The following is a 21,518-nucleotide window of genomic DNA, read 5'->3' on the forward strand; positions in this document are numbered from 1 at the left end:
ACACAAGAGAAAGCAAGTCCAGAACTGTACTGGACTTGCGAATCGACAAGGGTGAAGGCGGATCGCTGCCCTTAAAACATATACACTGATATGAAAGAAGAACTCACTTTGAAGACTTTGATCATTGCTTATGTATATATATGTATTTAAAAAAAAAAATTAAAAAAAAAAAAAAACACGAAGCCAGCAAAAAAAAAGAAAGAGAAAGGCTTCCAAAAAAAACAGTGAAGCCAGCAAAAAGAAAGAAAGGCTTCCAAAAAAAAAGAAAGAAAGGCTTCCAAAAAAAAAAAAAAAAAAAATTGTTACTGTTATATCTTTGTATTTTTGTCATTGAAATTATGTTTTAAAGTTTGTCTCTCACCCTTTAAAACGTATAATTTGGTGGGAGTGTAAAGAACCCAGTAGCCCTGGTTCTATAATTGTTTTGTTCTATTGTTTTTGTTCTATAATTCTATTGTTATGTTGGTTGCCGCTGTTGTGATTTGAGCATTCTAACAGCAGTAAGAGCCTAATGCACCCGTAAAAGGCAACCAATTCCTTACGGTGGTACTGATCTATGTATGAAGACAAATAAACTACATGAACTCGGACCAGCAGTTGTCGGAAGGCCATTATTTACGGGACATTACACTATCTGTCCTTACACACCAACCGGCGGTAGTCGGGCGTCAGCGGCTCGGGAGCCGGCTCCGCGCCGCGCTGCATTTGGAAAATAGAACTCGAGCGTATTTTTCACGCCGGCGACCGGCGGTGTCTCATTCAAATGAATGGCAAAGTAGCATGCTAGCTTTAGCTGTGGGGAGGGTTTTGAACAGGACTGGCCGCGCACGCCAACGCTGTCAGTGTGCAAGGCAGAGAAAAGCACGCCGGCCAAAACTAAGCAGAAAGACCGCGTCCGTCCTGCGACCGTTCCGTTCTGCCTTGGTATGTTTTGGCCCTAACATGTTGTTTTACAATTCAATTTCAAATGAAGGATGTCCCACTGAACTGAGATGAGTGACAATTACAATGATGAAAGGTCTCAGGTGAGCCTCAAGCCACCACACCTTCAGAAGATACCACTAAGGTCAAGGTAGGCCTACAGTATGCCAAATTGGATGGGATATTCTTCAAAGGAATATCTCAAAATCCAAGTGGAAAGACAAGCTGAGTGTCAACTGTGCACAACCAAGAACGCCGTTATTTGTGGCTCTTATCTAGGAACAACAAATTGCAAGACACATTTGAAAAGAAGACATTCAGAGAATCACAAGAGTGTGCAAGAAGCCAGGAGAAGAAAGCTAAAACACCAATATAAAGGCAGACTTGTTTGTTCAATCATGCCAGCCTACCACTTCTGCAATACCACAAAGTAAAGACGACTCCCTTGTGAAAGCCTTTATTGTCAAAGGAATACACTTATTAACCACCGTTGAACAAACAGAATTTCGACCATACATTGACCTCTTGTTATGGTACATACATGTTGGAGCTTATACTTCTCATATTCCAGTTGCGCAGGAGACAGCGGTTACCCTCTCCACAGATACTCATATCCCCCTCACCAACCCACAGATTGTTGAAGAGCTGCACTACAACAGCATGCATATAAAAGGATGCGGTCGGACATGGAGTGCACTATTGGCCATATGAAGGGCTGTTGGAACTGTCTTGACTGATGTATCAACATTCTCCCCTGTGTCAAATCTGTTGCCTCCAGAAGTTACACTCTCACCTCGGGTGCCTACAAATAAATATGCTCTCCCGACCCTTGTGCACCAATCACCATCCTGTTGAACCCCTGTAGGCCTAATCAGTTCATGTCATTACTACTTGACATGTAGTAGTTCCGCCAGAGTTATCTTCCCCGCACAATCTTTGTCACTCCTGTGGCTTTAAGACCTTCTTCAGACTGCCTCCAGGAAGAAGCAGTCGCATCAGCATTTCCAAAGCATGTCAACCTAGAAATGCAGACCTCCGCTAAGCAAGCTGTTTGATAGAACATTTGTCTGTGTTACACAAGTCTCTCTGCCTTGTTTTTGTTCAGATAAAAGCTGGAATGTCAACATTTGCCCTATCCCTAGTGTTGCCAAAAGAAAATCAACCAAAGTCGTTATTGGCTGGCTGAAAAGTCGCTAGAAGTCGCTAGATGATGTCATGGCGTTACGTATGACATCACAGTGTCACGCACGGCGCGCTGATCTACAGAAAACGTGCCCACATGCCTTTGTCCACAGTAGAAATGGGCGGTGCTAACTACTTTTTGGAGATCAGAGCTAATCTGCAGCCCTGCTTACCATGGTTAACGCTTCTGATGGTGGTGCAGAGTCTCAATTATGTTGAAAAACAATGATTTGTAAATGTGCATTTGAAAAAGTCGCCAGATGCACCAAAAAGTTGCTAAAGGCGCTAGATGAGGTTTTTAGTCACCAGGGACGTCAAAAAGTCACTAAATCTAACAACAAAGTCATTAATGTGGCAACACTGCCTACCCCGCAATGGTGAAGAATAATTTTTAAAAATCGTGGATCCAGAAAGTTTATGAGTTATCCTGCTGAGAGACAAACAGACAGACAAACCAACGTGACCGAAAACATAACCGCCTTGGTGGAGGTAAAAAGCCGAAACTGTTTGCAAACCATCTGGAACCTAGAAATGTGTGTAATACAGAGTTACCTATGACCACCATATCCACCTTCTCGGGGTCCAGCTGGTTCTTCAGACCCTTTCCCTTTCCAGTCAAGCAGGCATGTGCCAGTGTGTCATTGCCAAAAACCAGAACCAGGAGCTCCTGGACAAAACGACTCTGTACCTCACAGTGTAGACAGCCCTTACAAAAATGGACCATGGTTTATTATGGTTATTACTATATTTACCATGGTATGCCATGATTACTCTAAGTATAATATGCATAAGTGTACTATAGCTGTCATAGTCAGTGTTGCCAGATTGGGCTGTTTCCCGCCTAATTAGGCTGCTTAGGATGGCCGTAAGCGGGTTAAAATGTCATTTAGCAGAAAAACCCGCCCAATTTTTGCCATAGAAATCAATAGAATTGGGCGGGATTTTGTGCTTCTAGGCGGGTTATGAGCATTTTTTGGGCTGGAAATTATCAGCCTCATCTGGCAAACCTGGTCATAGTAGTAGCCCTTACAAAGATTAAGCATGGTTCTACTATGAAAACTAACCATGGTTTTACAATATATTTATCATAGTTGTTCATGGTTTTTAGTATAATCATGACAACCATGGTTTGTGACTATGGTTGAACTTATACTAACCCTAGTATCCTCTTTGCCATAAACATGGTCCCCCCCAAACCATGTTTTTTTGAAGCCATGGTCGCCCACCCCAAAAGCCTTTTTTTAAAAAAAACCTTGGTTGCCATTTGCCACGAACCATTTTCACAAGGGAGGGTTCTCAAGTCTCACGCTTTGAGCGTGTGACACACACAACTCAACTAGTTCACACTCTCACACGCCACACTTCATGTGATTTGTCTCTCAGAAATTTTGATAACTTCGGCCCACCTACTGTATCCACAGACGTGTCAGACATTGGTGGCAACATGATCTCTCAGAATTCCGTGGAATGGACACCGATCTTTGGGACACGAAATCCGTGTCCACCAATCAGAAAATACAAGGTTCTGTTGTAGGGCAGATCAATTTCTTCTAATAGCGTGCTACAACAGACAGTTGAAGTGAAATTGAGAATTTCTGAATTAGAGAACTGGCAGGCGAACTGGAGACGCAGGAGCCAGAGCCATTAGGTGATAACTTAATTTAGGTGATGATGTAAGTTTTTTTTAATACAGTATGAGACAACTAGTTTTAACCTACTCTTTAGATCAGGGGGTGGCAACCCTATGGCACCCAAAAGCTACTTAAAGCAATAGCCGTTTGGTAAAAAGTCATCACTGTAAAACTTGTTCACAGTTACAAACTCTTTGCTTTTCTCCATTTACCAAAGACAGTGAAGCAGCAGGAATATTCTACCAGAGAAAGGAAATGTGGCACTTTCTTTCAGTCATTGAGCCATTGTGTGAAGTGCCATCATGTTATGTGCGTTAAGAAACATCAATCTGACTGAAAATAAGCGCATTGTCAAGCGCATCCTTCGGATAGTTCCAAATGTTGAAGTTGTTATAGACCTCCCTGCATGGCTAAAGAGTGATTCTTTGATTTATCATAAAATGAAAGAAGCCCCAGTAACCACAGACAGGGGAGAGCCTCAGTAAACAACAAGGTGCGTTCAATTTTTTTAAAACCCAGCGTGCTGCCTTAACGTCTGTGTGAAATTAGGCCTACATACACATGTTGGTCTTGATCGTATGACAAAATAATTTAATCTGCTTTATTATCTTTGAAAATAACCGTTAGGCAAAAAGTGTTTCACTGGTTGGCTCTCCTGCTTAATTCTGTCATAAGACCTTGGTGGGAGCAGCAGACACACATCAAAAAATCCTATTCCCTCTTGTGTCCATGCACAAAGCACAGGGCTACTGAGCTATCTCTTCATTTTTCTGCATAAAATGATAAATGATGCAAGAAATAGCATTGTATTTGTGCATTCATGTCCCTTCAGAGGTCTTTAGAGTAGACTATACAACCCCTGGCAAAAAGTATGGAATCACCTGTCGTGGAGGATGTTCATTGAGTTGTTTCAATTTATAAAAAATAGAAGGATGAATGATACGACACAGACCTCAAGTCATTTACAAAGGGGAACTGTCTGGCTTTAAGAAACACCAAAAGAAATCAAGAAAAACAATTAAGTTAGTATGTAATTGTTACTTTTTTAGAGCATGCATAGAGAAAAAAATATGGAATCACTCAACTCGGAGGAAAAATATATGGAATCATGAAAAATAAACAGACAAAAGAACGCTTCAAGACTTTTTGCACCACCTCTGGGCTTCTTAACAACCCACAGCCTCTGAGGAATGGCATTAATGGATGAAAAACAGTACCCTTCATCAATTTTACTCACTCTTTCTCTGATTGCAGTTACCACATTGGCTTTACAGGTTGGAGCCTTGTCATGGACCATTTTCTTAAACGTCTACCTCAGATTTTCATTTGGTTGAGGTCCAGACTGTTTGTAAGCTGACGATATGTTTTTCTTCAATGGATGACATCACTGATTTTACAGTATGACAAGTAAAGATCCATTAACATCCCAAGAAAAGATTTCATTATCTCCAAGCATCTCTTCAATTGATTGGATAAGAAAAGTGTCCAAAACAACAACGTTAACTTGTGCATTTATTGAAAATGTAATGCAGTCATGTTCCCCCCAGTGCCTTCACCTGACATGCAGCCCCATAGGCTATTGTCAATGACAGTGGACATTTGTACGTTTTCATTAGTCAGTCATCCTCATTTTCATTTTTCATCAACCCCATGTAATAAGTGCACCAGACAACACTTCCAGCATCACATTGTTCAAAGAGGATTCACAATTAATCAATTAAATAGACTTCCATGCAGTCAACTGTCTGAATGCTCTTTTTGGGCCAAATTTGTTGTTTTTCCAATTTGGGTGCATGTGTAAGTTCAGATATCCGTGAATGTCTCTGTATGTAAAGCCCATTTGCTTTAGGTGATTGGAGATGGTTGCCAATGCCTTTTCAATAAATACTCAAGTTTATATTGAAATTTTCTGATCCAATCAGTTGAAAGGATGCTTCGGAATGATGAAATCATCTCTCGAAATGGTAATGTACCTGTCCATTGGCAAAACCTTTGAATACATTCTTTAAAGATGAAAAACATAAGGTCAAGTGTCATGGCCTACAAAAAGCCTTGAACTCAAATCCAAGACGATATCTGTGGTGGAAATTTGAAAAACATGGTCAATGGCAAGGCTCCAATCCGTTAAGATGATCTGGCACTGTAATCAGAGATAAAATGGAGCAAAAATTATGAAGGGAATGTTTTTTCCTCGTAAATGCCATGCCTCAGAGACTGTAAGTTGTTCTAAAATCCAAAAGTGGTTCAAAAAAGCTTTTGGAGTGCTTTTTTGTTTGTTTGTTTTTCATGATTCCATATTTTTTTCCTCAGAGTTCAGTGATTCCATATTTTTTTCTCTGTGCATGATCTAAAAAAGTAACCATTACTTACTAACACAAATGTTTCTTTTGGTGTTTCTTAAAGCCAGACAGTTGCACTTTGAAATGACTTGAGGTTTGTGTCACATCTTTCATCCTTCTAGTTTTTATCAAATAAAACGACTCAATGAACATCCTCCACGACAGGTGATTCCATACTTTTTGCCAGGGGTTGTAGTAGGCTTATGTTTTTGTGACTGCCAGCTTTCCTTCTCCCTGTTGTCGCAATTTCAGATTTAAATTAACCCTTGAAGCGCCATGGCAACAGGGTCTGTACTAGAGTAGCTATTAAATTGGGCTATTGGGCTGAACACCTTCCACTGAAAACACTAAATAATTGAAAAATTTAAAAAAAAGTATGTTCACAAACAGTCCACATGCAACATTTACATGTAAAATAATTGGCTATGATGTGATGTAGGCCTAATATTTGTTAATTATCCAAATATCCATCCATATTCTTATTTTGTGCCTTTTTGTGCCATTTAACATCAGTTTCTGTTCCTTAAAACTGTTGTAGCCTACTGCAATTGAAACCTGCTGTTTCAGTGCAGTAGCCTGCTGTGAGCCAGCCGTATTAGCCGACCCAAGTGCTATAAATGATTGGTTTAGACCTATTGAATAAATGGTGTATTTGATCTAATCAAGTCACTTTTAAGTAGCTGGGTGGTTGAAGAGAAACCTACAGGTAGAGGGTCGATGGGTCTGCATCCGTCCGTTTTAAACTATTTTTTGTTTTTGAAAGGCGGTTTTAAATAAAATGCATTATTATTATTATTACAAATAAGTGTTTCAGATTGCTATTTGTATACGTCCCCAACTGTAGTATATGATGACTAAAAAATGTATGACCATCCTTCTAGATATGCTGTCTCCTGCTGTGAAATGGCTCCCTCTGGTGCACTATAGGGGAATGACAGCCAAAGTCTATAAAATGTCATGTTGGTGGGCCATATGTGTTTTTCTGTTACACATGATTGGGATAACATCCGATATACATGAGGAGGTATGAGGAGGAGTAAGATGATAAGCAGCTAATCATGTGAGCACATTTTTGAGTGACAGTAGTTTCCAAACAATCAGAGGTTGAAAAGGGATACTCCAGTCACAGCCAAATTAGGCCTACTTCTCAATTTTAACCAGAGTACCAGGACTTAATGGCATGCCTGTATATAATACTGCATTTGAATTTTCTTCAGGTGCAACTAATCCAAAATGCTGGAGCAAGAATTGTAACTAAAACAAAAAAGACCACATCACTCCAGTACTTAGGTCATTGCACTGGCTACCAGTGAGATTTAGAATTGAGTTTAAAACTCTTCTGATAGTTTACAAGTCACTAAACGGCTTAGACCCTAAAAATAAGCCTACAGTAAATATGCTTTCGATGAAAGAAATACAGGACAGTTCATTGAGGTGGGGGGTCTGGGGGTCCTTCCCCAGAAAGTTTTGCATTTCTTAAATGTAATTTCCTGCATTTTAACGTGTCCCGTTTCAGCTTGATACAAAACCCATACTTTTATCTCTACATTCCAAAAAAAGGATTCTGTATTTTAAGTGGCTTGTGGGGGGCCAGAATCTTGCCATCCAAGGGCCGTCATTTGAATAGCACTGCCTTAGATCTTCAGAATCTCCTGTACTGGTTGTGGCTAGGGTCAAGTCTATGGTGAAATGATATTTAGTCATTATGCTGCAAAATACTGGAACCAATTTCCTGTAAATTAGAACTGCCCCAACAGTATCTTGTTTTAAAAAGAAAGAAAAAAACAGATTTAGGCTATTCGCATCTGCCTTTGGTGATAGTTTATTACATACTATCTATAACCCTATAGTTTCTTTTTCTTCTCTTTTCTCTACTCTTTAGCACATTGAACAACATTTTTGTATGTGTTTTTTAGTTATTTTGATTGATTGATTAATTGATACTTGCATTGGCCAATGTTCGGCAAACCGCTCTGACTGATTTTCCCTGTTACCAGCCCCACCATAGGCAGACCCCTGGACCTTGTGTTGGTTTGTTGCAAGGGGCAAGCATACTAATAATTCTCTGACAGTTTATTTAATATGCAAGAGACCGAGGTCCCCTAGCTAGCATACCAATTGTTCTCAGACAGACAGTATATTATTTAGTATGCTTGCAGCCGCCGCTTGCCCATAGACAAGCGTACTAATTGTTCTCTGTCAGTTTATTATTCTTATTTAGTATAATAATTATTCTATGACAGTTAATTATCTTTCTACATTTTTCACTTTCTTATTCTATGGGAATCTCCAGCCATTCGTACTCCGACTTTGAATCGCCGCAGCATTCGAGATAGAGACACGATTGTAACACCAAAACGACCGTCTCGAAAAGGGCTCTGAGCCTTATCATGTTAAGTCTTGACTCAAGACCCAGGTTCAATCGCTGGGTCGTTTTTGACATTTCAGTAGCCCCAAGTTTTCTCTCAATTCCTGTGAATTAAGCACATTTCTAGATTTTAGTACAGAATGAATGTGATAAGAATGTTGATAGGATGATGAATAATGATATGATGCTGATGGCTCCAATACAATACATATAGTTCATTCTTCCAACTTACCTGTGAGCCAAGTTGCACTGACCATAAAGCCTTATGTTGTATTTGATGAAGAAACTAAATAACCTAACCTTTTGTGCTTAGTCATTGACTTGCTGGTAATGATGCAAATCTTTTATGTAATGTTAATAATAATAGCAGAATGTATGACTGCATATTCATTGTTAATGGCGCAGTTCTGTATTTAAAAAAGAGAGAAATCTCACATAAGTAAGCTCCACTTAACCATGTTTGTTTGACAATTGGTTATGCTTTTCTAAGTCATATTTTCCAAAAAATCAATAAACACTGACTTGAATGTATATGTTGTCACTTTGCTGGCAATGCTTAGAGCTTATGTGTTTACTTATTTTATACAATACTGGAATAAAATGAGGGGAAAAAAATAATGGTAAGGTGTAATACTGGTATTAATAGAATGGCAAAGGAACTGGCAACTGTTTTGCTTTGAAGGTTTCACTATGTAACTTCCCTAGTTTTACACCTTTAACTAGTTCAGTCTTGCCATCTGGGCAAAAGAGATATTGCCTAAAATTGATATCTGATATCTGAATTCAGAAGCACAAACAAGTTAGGGAAATGGTTTTGCTACCTAGACAAATATACCTCCAGTCCTGTGGACTTTTATGGTACTTATGGACATAACAGGAGAAATTGCACAACCTGGAAAAAATGGCAAGAGCCGCCATTGGTCTAGAGCAAATATGTTATGTTATGTTATATTATGATATGATATGATATGATATGATATGATGTTCATTTTGACAACCACTGCAATCTGAAACATCAGATCCTACTGATAATTAAAAACATGGGGTGCATCTCTCAAAGCCGAAGTAGCTAGTCGGTTAGCAACGTTGTATAGTAGATACTATAAAAGTTGCTAACTCTTGTGTCTCGAATGTTAGCACACAAAGTAACTACTGCTTGGAGTAATGTGCACTCTGAAGTAGTGGTGACAAGTGAGGCGCCTCCTATCCGTATCTGGACAGTGAAGTTGAAGTACAGCAGGAGTAGATCCATTGAGTCCAGACATCACCTCAGCCACCCCAAGTAACACACAGCGCTAGTCTACTTCAGAGTGTGACTCCACCCATTAGCTAAACTTGTAGTAAAGCGCTGAAAATCAATCGACATGCACACAAAGTCATGATACAGCTGCGAGAGTGCTCAGAACACAAATTCACGTCATGTCATTTGTTCGTGAAATATGTCATATCCTTGGAATCTGATGAATCCCACACTAATAATATACTTTTAGCTGTATACCGATTGAATTTCGTGTCATTTCGATGTGTAATTTGTGAAATATTTAGATTAGAAAGTATTGGTTACTCCCGGAAATGCACCAGTGTACGTTTCAAGTACTTAATTCTTTTTGCTGCGAATTTCATTTCATAACCTAGGGGTATTTACGCTTGTCTATCAATGGGAAGACGCGAGCCACGCAGGTTCGAATCCAGTGTGCAGCATATCGACAACAACTCGTGAAATCGTGTTTTGGACTCTACAGTGTAACACATGTTCCCTTGGCTGCACGTGTGTGTTGGTAATGCACAAAATAAATAATCTATTTCTGCCAGATATTTCCAAAATTGTGGCACTGCAAACATGTGGATTCGAACCAGCGTGGCTTCTGTTTTCCCATTGGGATGCAAGCGTGAATACCACTAGGCTATGTAATGAAATCCGCACGAAGTTTTTAGGCATATGACAATTCAACAGGTGATTTTCTGGGAGTAACCACAACTTTATTGTCTAAATATTTTACAAATTACACCTCGGAATGAAATGAAATCCAATCGGCATGCAGATAATACTGCATTATTGGTGCGGACGGTGTCAGATTGTAATGCCACGGCCGTGTTTTTTCACAAAGAAATTACAAGGTGTATTGTGGAGGAAACAGCGGAGTCACGGTGTCGTGACATCCAATCAAATGTGCTGGTGGTGGTCGTACACTATTGCGTTCTACTTCACGCACTGAATTTAGGAGGAAACAGCTGAATCATGACTCAGCAATCATGCTTATCTCTTGTTGCTTCTTTGGTCACGCACTGCAATGCCAAGAAAGTAAGTAGCGGTGTGGACTCAGGAAAGTAGCCACACTACTTTGGGCTTACTGTGGGAGTAGTAAGGTTTCGAGAAATGCACGTATTTCGCCTTGAAGTTAGTAGATAACTACAAAGTACATCTGTAGTTCAATGCTAACATTGGAGAAACGTACCCATAGTTTGACCAACCTATGATTTTGGCAACCACTACATTCTGGAACCTCAGACCTTATTGATAACTTCTAGCAAGGTTGCCAACATTAGAAAAAGAATCCCCTGAATTTAAAGTGCCCACCACCCACCACCACCACCTAAATAAAGACTAACCATTAAATAGATTGTTTGTGACCTTTTGGCCTCTTCAAATTTGACCTTAAAGATCAAGTTCCATGTCGGCAACAAGGTGACTCTGTAACCTTACTCCATGCTGATAACTTAGCATGGTTGCAAAGGCTTTAAACAATGGACACCTTATATTAAACCTATATTACACACTGAATATTCAGACACACAGCTCACAATTGGTATCACGAACAATATATTTTATTTTAATCTTCAACAAATACAAATTATACTGTACACAAGCCAAGTTTTATCTGTCAACATTATCTTTCCATAAGATCTTTAAAGAAATATATGACCACTTCATTGACCACTATATTTTATCTGGAGAACAATACACAAGGTCTGCATACCAAGGCCATAGCCTTGATGTCAGCCTCTTCTTTCTAAAGCAATATTTTATGCAAAATCCCATGTTCCTCTTCAAACTAGACTATATATTGACAGTAACATATATCAACACAGTATTTAAGAAATGTTGCTGTGTCATAGCCAAATTGGCCTAATGGTGCATATGGTACTGGTATTAATCCTGGTTGTGTATTAAAATCTGTTAGCTGGCGTTTAATTAAAACAAATCTTAATGCATCACAATATAGTCTGACAAAATATGAAAAAGTAACTTGATTTTCACAACTACTGTACTATGAGAACAAGAAAGTAAACTGGGTTGTGTAAGGTGTAGTAATGTATTTTAGTTAAATGCAAGTAACGTCACATCTATTGCACCACAGTATCCATTTTTTTTTCAAACATAACTCCCTTTTCCCTACATAATCATTTCCATAAATAAAGCTTAAACACAGCTGTGCAAATGTAAGGGATAGTCTACAATAGATTCAAATTGAAAGTCTCTACATCAGTCTTTGCACGGTGAACCAGGCATCTATAATTGTTTTGCATGGAAATGAGCTTGATGAACTTGAATAATGCATTTGTATTTAAGGGCCTTTGCATTGCATCACAAATTGTGTGGTCCATCCTGCGTCCATTTCTCCCATCCATCTCTTCTACACTGCTACGTCACACAAGGGAAGGAGTGAAAGGATTCAGTTGCGATCAAAGGTGCCATGATTTAAGTGGTAGGGTTGAATGTTTTTAAGCCACAGTCCTCCAATCTTGGAAATATGCTCACTTCCCCATCCTTCCCTTGAGTTAAATAATTGAGTTTGACCTTTTTCCATTTCTTCCTGCTTTTCTCAGACTCTGGCGATATTTTACTCCTACTTCCAAGCCAGCATGTCATCATTTAAGTAAATGAGTCCTGCTAGCTTCTAATAAACTGGAAGAACAGGAGAAATGCCACAAAATTACTGTCACTGAAGGGGAGGGAGGACATTAGCATATTTGCAGAAATGTCCGCCTGTGGATTCAAGGAGTGGGGGTATGAGGTGGCCTGAGGAGGCAGTGGTCCAGAGAGTTCTTGAAGCTGCCCGTTGCATTTTTTTTTTTATTATTCACCAACAGACGGCCTCAAAACAGGGAAACTGTTTGATCGAGGTCGATCAGTCGAGGGGTTCGACACCCTCCAGGTGATCCGGGATGGGCAGGCCAGTGAGCACGGTCAAACACTTGTTCCACACGTTGAAAACGGGGCACACGGGCTGCGTGAAGGACACGTGGAAGGTGTGCAGGTGCTGGGACCCCACGGCGTCGTAGAAGGCCAGCGACCCGGCGTCGTAGTCCAGGAGAACGCCAACGCGGCGCAGGTGCGGCGAGGGTTCGATGGCCATCTCCTTGCAGTTGTGGCGCACCACCCAGGAGTTGTTACAGCGACACAGCACCCAGGAGGCCGGGTTCTTGCCAATCCACTCATGCTTGGGCGCGGACTTGTAGGCGATGCCCACCGCGTACCTGGAGAGACCGGACAGACAAATAATACAAAGACATACAAAATTCATTAAAAAATATGGTCAAACTGTGGTTACTGTTGTTTAAGTTTTGCTAATTATTTTCAAAGGCACACTGCCACATTATATGAAAAAAAAATTATGTAATTTTTTAAATCATATGGTACCATCGATGATATCGCCTTATTACGTACTATATCTACAGTGAAGCAGTCCTTTTTGTCTATACACTGATTTTGTTTTGTTGACCAAAATATTTACAAGGAACAGAGCATGTGATACCCTTGATTAGAGCCCTTGATTTTGCTTCACATTCGTAGGTCTTACTGAGAAAATAATAAGACGTGTTAGTGACTAACACGCAAACCCTGTTTTAATTTTATATACTAACAGGCTCAACTCTACAAAAGTGAAAAATAACCGGGTGCTGTGTCCGAGAAGATAATACTAAAGAGAAGAAAGGAGAGGAGTTTTGGTACACTAGGACTGTTGTCCTTTAGTAAAGGATTCAATTCAATTACCAAGTGCTTCCTCCGATCAAAGCCTCCCAGTAATGGCGTCCACTGTCTATGTAGACATTGGCGGTGACTCCGTAGCTACTCTGGCTGCTGAACTTCTCCTGGCCATGGCTTTTCTTCGACGACGTCTCGTCTCTCTCGACCGTCAGATTGTCATGGGAGACCTTTACCTTCCTGTGAGCGGACTTGGGGTCGAGCTTGAACGGTTGACCTGAAGAAGACATAAATGAAATAAACGTTTGCCATATTCTGTATCTGTAAACAGGGGCCTCATGTACAAAGCTTGCTTATGCACACAAAGCTCTGTAAGTAAGACTGACTTAACATAAAAAGGTGCCTGTGTACTACATTTGGATTGGATATAGGCTACCACATGAATTAGCATTTTTATTTTTTGTTTAGTTACAACACAAGTTAACACAAAATAAAGTTAACACAAAATAAATAGCAAAATGCTCCAAATAAATATGTTCCAACATCTCAATGACAATATCTTGACAGTATTTACCACCAGTTCCCCTGGAGGGATTTGGTTCAGAAATTGCATCGACCCTGTCTGTCTGTCTGTCTGTCTGTCTGTCTGTCTGTCTGTCTGTCTGTCTGTCTGTCTGTTTATTTTGTCAGTTCATTGACTGGCCTGCAAGTGGCACCAAAGACACATCATCACATGCTTCTAACAGTGAGCGGGGGATAGGTTGCTCTCTCTGCTTGCTCTTGATCTGAAATGTGAGTGTGAGAAGCGCATATTCTGTAGACTGGGCACCACCATCATTTGCAAACAGCCTCCTTGACACACAACCTCTGCCATGCCTGCCTACCTGCCTCCTGACCCCGTTATGCCACCTAGTGGCGCAGAATACATTTGAACACATTCACTATGGCCAACCTAGCCTACTGATAATGCCAGGTACATATCCCGTTTTTTTTTTTAAATACAAGAATGTGTTTCTTTGGTATTTTATGGTCAAAGTTGTTTCCATCTGCATGTACTTCATGTGTACTTTTGCCGTCCAGCAAAATCGATTACGTGATATTGTGACGTCAATGCAAATGATGGATATTAGACTAGAGGGGACACGGCAATTCGCAACAATACTGGAAAACGGCATGTGCCGGCTCCATCTTCTGTAGGTAGACCTGTGCTCTTCGTCTTCAGTCAATGCAAATCAATGGAAAAAACAACCACCTCTGTCAAAAAATGGGCAACAACTATGAATATGACGTAACACATTTTGAAATGTCAGGCTAAATAGAACACATTTTGAAATCAATTCATATTATTTAGGTAGATATTTTACACCACATTTCAAATACTGTTCTTGTATAGAGGGTTAATAGAAATGTTAACATTTATGAAACCTTTTTTTCACAGAGGTGAGACCCTTCTCCATTCTTTTACATTGCACAGGTGTACCTCCAAATAATGGCTGCCACCAGGATTGTTGTGAATAAGGAGGGTGGTGTCACCTGTAGTCTGACATTTTACAGGTACCTCTATGACAAGGTCTTAGGATTGTTCTTGAAGGGGACATAAATTAAGGCTCTTCACATTGCTATTAGTTATATCCCCGAAACGCGGAGCGTCGGGGATGTAATGGTTTTGCGTGCGCCGCCGCGTCCGCCGCCGCCTCGTAAGGTCTTTCGTGTTAACGCGATAACTTTTGAACGGATGTTTGGATTTGTCCCAGATTTTTTGGGTGAATGCTCTAGGGCAGGTTCATGAACTGATTCAAGTTTGGAGGTCAACACTTTCAAGATGGCTGAATTCAAGATGGCCGAATTTTTGTTTGGCCCATAACTTCTGACTGAGTGGATGGATTTCTCCCAGATTTGGTGTGTTAATGCTCTAGGGTAGGTTCATGAACTTATTCGAGTTTGGAGGCCAACACTTTCAAGATGGCTGAATTCAAGATGGCCAAATTTTTGTTTGGCTCATTACTTCTGACCAGTCGGATGGATTTCTCCCAGATTTGGTGTGTTAATGCTCTAGGGTAGGTTCATGAACTTATTCGAGTTTGGAGGCCAACACTTTCAAGATGGCTGAATTCAAGATGGCCGAATTTTTGTTTGGCTCATAACTTGTGACCAGTCGGATGGATTTGTCCTAGATTTGGTGTGTTAATGCTCTAGGGTAGGTTCATGAACTGATTTGAGTTTGGAGGTCAACAGTTTCAAAATGGCGGAATTTTTATTTGGCCCATAACTTCTGACTGGGTGGATTGATTTGCCCGGTACTACCTTATTTTAACAGTTCACCATTTCAGTGAATCTACCATATTAGGTACAGTGTAACAATATTTAATACCATGTAATACTAGTGTAATACCAGTGTAACAATATGCAATACCAGGTACAGTGTAATAACCAGTGTACAATATTTAATACCATGTAATACTAGTGTAATACCAGCGTAACAATATGCAATACCATGTAATACCACTTACGCAAAAATACATGATGTAGTACAAAATTGGTACATGGTGTTACACTAGTATTACATGGTATTAAATATTGTTACAATGGTTATTACACTGTACCTACAGAAATGTGGTATATTCACTGTAATAGTGAACTATTAAAACAGTGTTACCATTTGCCCCATTTTTTGCTTCATTTTCACAATAGTCATTTGGTTTTAAGCCTATGCACATCATTGATCTATGTATAGATATTAAATATATTTCTTTAATATTTTGTATTTATCATATACGTTTATGAAAAGGTGGACGGGAGTGGTAGGAATGATGGGGGACTGGAAGCGTTGCGTTTCGGGGATATACCTTAAGCAGTCGAAGGCGACTGCACAGGCAGTCTAGTTTAAAATGTGAGTGTGTGCTCTGGGGATTTTGGGGTCTAAAGCGCTTACTGTTAGTCTTGAGGGTGCCGGGCTCGCTGCTGCGGCTGCCGGCCTGGTTGATGGCTTTGACTATGAAGATGTACTTCGTCCCACTCTGGAGGCCGTGCACAGTGTAGTGGTTCTGCTTGATGTTGGGGACGATCATCCAACTGTCCATTGAGTTGCATAGACCTGAAATGAAAGAAAGCATGTCATTAAGACCTTGATTAGACTTATGCAGATATTTTAATTGACTTTTTTTTTTAATTTGGATGTGAAATGGATGTGTTCACAAAAAAATCTATACATGTGTAAACAGGGTCTAAGGATGACATTACGGAACTCAGTATGTTTTATAAAATCTCCTACAGTACGTACTGAAAGCTGTTCTGGAAATTGTGTATGCACCGCTATAGATAGCAACACCTCAGCATGGTTGAAGGGCTTTACAAATGACCTCATTAAGGCACAGCATTTGCAGCTAATTCATTTCTGTAAATATTTCATGTTATCTTTTACTTCTACAAACCACGGTGTAATGGCGCAGAGAAATAAAGTGATTCTGACATCTCAGTTGCATGTAAACCCCAAAGTTTTACATTTAAATCCTAATTAAATGAAACTTGTTAGGGGCAATCTTTCACACTCCCTTGGCATCTATGGTTCATTTGGTTTCATCTGATGATCATGGGTAGGCACAAAATGAAACCCATGAATCTATGCATTAATTTTGCTTGCATAGCAATTATCAACTGGACTTGGTCTGTGACTTACTGTACATGCAACCTGAACCTCAACAGAATAAAAATCTGTTGTATATATCTTCGGCAATAACATATAGGCCTACAGTACTTTTCTGTATGCAACAGTCATAATTGGATACTGTGAGACAGTACCTCACTTCTGTGGTCCGTGGAAATCCATTAAAAAAAAAATCCCTGCAACATGTTTGTTTCAACTTTTTTATATATATTAGGTATAGGTCAGCGCCTCCATTTTTCACACATTCTGGCAGAGGCAAAATGTGACGTAAATGGGGAATAATTCACTGAAGGAGAAAGGGTGAAGTGTCACTTCAGGTTGACACCTCCCACTGAGAACATGATAACATAAGCCCTGTAAAAAAAAACCCTGTAGCTTTCACTATAACGGTACTACTTATGCATTCACTTTATTTATTGAGATATGAGGGTGTCCTTAGGGGCCAAATGACTTTCACCCAAAACACAAACACTACAGTGTTATGCTAGGCATGTGCACAGTAAACGTTGCCGTGCTAATTCAGTATTTGGTGTTTAAGTGTGAAAGTTAACACTGCACATTCTGAATCAACACCACAAAACCAAGCATTTTGATTTTGCCTTGTTAATTCCATGCACAAAGAGTTAAACATTCAACATATCAAATGGGACCATTTAGGCTCAAAATTAAAAACAAGTCTCAAAATTTAAATAAATAAATACAAATGGAAATAAAAATAATAAAATATATAATACACAATAAAATATAATATATATAACAATATAAATGAAAAAAAAACTATGTTTTTTTTTTGTTAGGCCTACTGACTCTCATAACTGTCGTAATGTCATTTAGTAACATAGTACCATCAACATATCAACTGGAGAGATTGCATTCTCACTCTCTCTCATTCTCAATCTCGACACCACTTTATGCCTCCCTGACATTCAGATGTTGTCAAAATATGGGCAGCATGGGTCAGAGAGTTTGAAAACGAAAAGGTGTGAAAAGCATTTACACACCACTGGACTGAGCTGGCTGTGCATCTGTCTGGAAGCCAATGGGTCCAATGTGAACTAGCACTCGTCAAAAATAGTAACGGCACGTTGCCCTTTTCGTAGTCAGTTTCATGTGACTGGGTCCCCACATAATGTGAATGGTGTGAACATTTTTTGTCTGACATATTTCAGTATTTTTACTGTATGACCACACAGTACAGTTCTGGCAAGTGGGGATGACCGGGGGAAACGGCAGTATGCCTTCAGTAATCTATTTGACTTTGAGGAGATGGTTTGGGCATGGAGTCTAATTACTCAGGGTATTTGGAAATACAGTATATGTCTATGATTTAGCAACCACTAGCAACAGCTAGTAAAGGTGCTGCCCTTGTAATAGGGGATTATGAGATGTAGCCTAGTGTGGTACATTGTTGGTAAGAATTGAAGTAATGCAGTGTTTACTTACTGACGATGTTAGACTGGCCAGTGAAGATGGCGTACTGAAGCTCATATGACACCACGCTGAATTCATCGTCTGATGTCCAGTGAACGGTGATGGTGTCGTATGAGGCTGTGCACAGCTCTTCTCTTATACTTGGAGGGTCAGGTGCTACAATGGATACATACAAAAAACATTATTTTTTAAAGTTCTTATTATCCATTATAATTGCTGTTCATTATAATCTTGCTCAGTAATGGTTCAGGGGTGCGTTTCCCAACAGCTGACTTTGTTGCAATGCAATTTCCCATATAGGCAAACTCATGGGTTGCTAACTGGATTTACCAAATAGACTGGGCATCTAGATTGTAGCTTTAGTCCAGGCTTACTCACTGTTCTACATAATCTTCAGAATTACACCAGTGTGGCTGTAGAATCCAATATGCTGTGTGTCAAATATACTCTTTTAGTACAGGCTTACAAAAGCTTAGGTTTTGTGATCTCATAATAAACATTGATCAACGCGTACCAGTGAGATAATCCAAACTCTCCAGCAACTTCTTCTCTCGGGTGAAGTCAAGGGCAAAAGTGTCAAACGTGTCTATCACGTTAATCTCGGGAATTAACACTTGGGAAGATGCTGTAGCCATGGAGACCCTGCGAGGATATAAACAAATTTATAACATTTTAAAAAGGAAATAGAAATAAAACAACACATTTGAAAACAAGACATTTAAAATAGCTTAAACATAAACAAAATATACAGACTTACCTCATAAAAAGGCCTATAACCAAGAAATGTCGATTATAGGCCTACATTTTATTGCAGAATTATCATCTATTGGTCTTATGGATAGAATGTAGCTTAGTTTATCTGGTCTGTGTATGTGATGTCTTCATGTCAAAAAAAAATAAATAAATAAATAAAAATATATTATGGATCATCAGTAGAACAATACAATACTTAAAAAAACCACACAAGCTCACCTGTCTGAGATACTCTTGGCTGTCTGTAGGAAGCGGGCGTGGTCGCTCTCCTTCAGTGTCTGGTCGGCTTGCGTTATGAGTGCAGAGGAGCGCTCGATGCATTGCTTGCAGTTGGAAATCTGCTGGGCCAGTTTCCGCAGACGTACAACCTGGGGCGCAGGGCAATATATCAGAGTAACATATGTCAGTGCAATTCAAGCCAGTGACTGAACAATTGGCTGTTCAGGGGGCATTGCAGCCATACATGGTGGTAGAAATCATGAAACCAGTTTTAAAATAAAATCTGAAAGTAAGGCAATATGTTTTACGCATCTTTATGTTAGATTACTTTCAACATGAAGAGGTCTCTGCATCCTGCTGCTTTATCTTGTAAGCAGCCTTATCACCTTTGCATTATGTTTGTTGCAGTATGCTTCACAGAGTTTTTTTCCCTAAGGAGATTTTTTTTAAATCTTGCATAGGCATAGCCGCCGGTAAGCAATTATACCAACCCCAAATGACACATAGTGTACATGTACCCTAACTTTATTGCAATAGTGACCATACATTCACTGTTCAACTTTTTTTTTCCAATAATGACAAACCTTGCCCTCTTTGATCTTGGTGCCAATGATCTGCCTTCTCTGATTGATGATTTCGATCAGGAGGTCACACTCTTCCATCAACTTGCCCTCCTGACGGGATGCATTCACCTGACGAGAAGAATAGAACAGAATAGAATAGAATAGAATAGAATAGAATAGAATAGAATAGAATAGAATAGAACAGAACAGAACAGAATAGAATAGAATAGAATAGAATAGAATAGAATAGAATAGAATAGAATAGAATAGAGTAGAATAGAATAAGAATAGAATAAGAATAGAATATAATAGAACAGTATGGAATAGAATAGAATAGAATAGAATAGAAAAGAATAGAACAGAATAAAGGAATATAATATGCTCCTTTATTTTCATGCCTGCCTAAAATTTCTCTTTGGTCTCAGTGTCTATTTATGCGTAAAAAAAAACCCATCATTATATGGACATGAAATGAGCATAACTAATTTCAGTACACAGAAGCGTTCACTGGACTAGACACAAACATATCCAGGCAGGCAAACAGACACTTGCCACATTACAAACTGCCTTTAGTAGGCCATATCTTTGCATATCTGTTACACAGAATAGCTCTCGTTCGTGCACAGTGCTGTGTATTGTTCCTTGAATGAGTCCCTGTATTGAATGTAATCCCACAACCTTAAGAAAGAAAGAAAGAAAGAAAGAAAGCAACTAGAAATGCATTCTCACAGAAAATGCTGGAAGCGGGCTTGCCTTTTGGGGCAGAGATGAAACAAAGTACTATTGAGAAAACAAAGCTAAAAGAAATCTTGGAAAAACTCCATCCACCCAGTCAGAAGTTATGGGCCAAACAATTCAGCCATCTTGGATTCAGCCATCTTGAAAGTGTTGTAGCTCTGCGTTTTGGGGATATACTAAATGACATACATGGTATTTTAAGTTGGCTAAGGAACACTGCATATGATATAATTTTGAAAATCAACATGGCTTCGAGCGGGATTAGAACTCACAAACTCCATATCTGTAATCCAACCCCTTTGCCATTGATATTAAATGACATACAATACATGATATTTGAAGTTGGCTAAGGAACACTGCATATGATATCATTTTGAAAATCAACATGGCTTCGACTGGGGTTCGAACCTCCAACCCCCATATCCCTAATTCAGCACATTTGCCATTCATACTAAATGACATACATGGCATTTTAAGTTGGCCAAGGAACACTGCATATGATATACTTTTGAAAATCAACATGGCTTTGACTGGGATTCGAACCCCCAACCTCCATATCTGTAATCCAGCACATTTGCCATGCATACTAAATGACATACATGGCACTTTAAGTTGGCCAAGGAACACTGCATATGATGTAATTTTGAAAATCAACATGGCTTTGACTGGGTTTCGAACCCCCAACCTCAATATCTGTAATTCAGCACATTTGCCATCCATACTAAATAATACATGTATGGGCATTTTTAAGTCGGCCAAGGAACGCTGCATAATGATATAAT

The 21,518-nt window shown here is 39.5% G+C and overlaps 1 protein-coding gene across 4 annotated transcripts in view; it reads right to left on the minus strand.

Annotated features, from left to right (window-relative positions):
- Positions 1-11,249: 11,249 nt before the first annotated feature.
- The window catches only part of LOC134463989 (E3 ubiquitin-protein ligase Midline-1-like), a 56,629-nt gene continuing 46,360 nt past the window's right edge, over positions 11,250-21,518 (minus strand). For all 4 annotated transcript variants that reach the window (XM_063217409.1, XM_063217412.1, XM_063217410.1 and 1 more), the window contains exons 4-10: positions 20,020-20,127; positions 19,436-19,584; positions 18,978-19,105; positions 18,476-18,619; positions 16,301-16,462; positions 13,438-13,645; positions 11,250-12,920 (exon numbers count right to left, since the gene is read on the minus strand). In XM_063217409.1, the coding sequence (XP_063073479.1) occupies positions 12,572-12,920; positions 13,438-13,645; positions 16,301-16,462; positions 18,476-18,619; positions 18,978-19,105; positions 19,436-19,584; positions 20,020-20,127 (1,248 nt within the window). In that variant the 3' untranslated portion in view covers positions 11,250-12,571. The remainder of the gene's footprint in view (positions 12,921-13,437; positions 13,646-16,300; positions 16,463-18,475; positions 18,620-18,977; positions 19,106-19,435; positions 19,585-20,019; positions 20,128-21,518) is intronic.

Source organism: Engraulis encrasicolus, chromosome 15, assembly GCF_034702125.1.
Source record: "Engraulis encrasicolus isolate BLACKSEA-1 chromosome 15, IST_EnEncr_1.0, whole genome shotgun sequence".
NCBI lineage: Eukaryota > Metazoa > Chordata > Actinopteri > Clupeiformes > Engraulidae > Engraulis > Engraulis encrasicolus.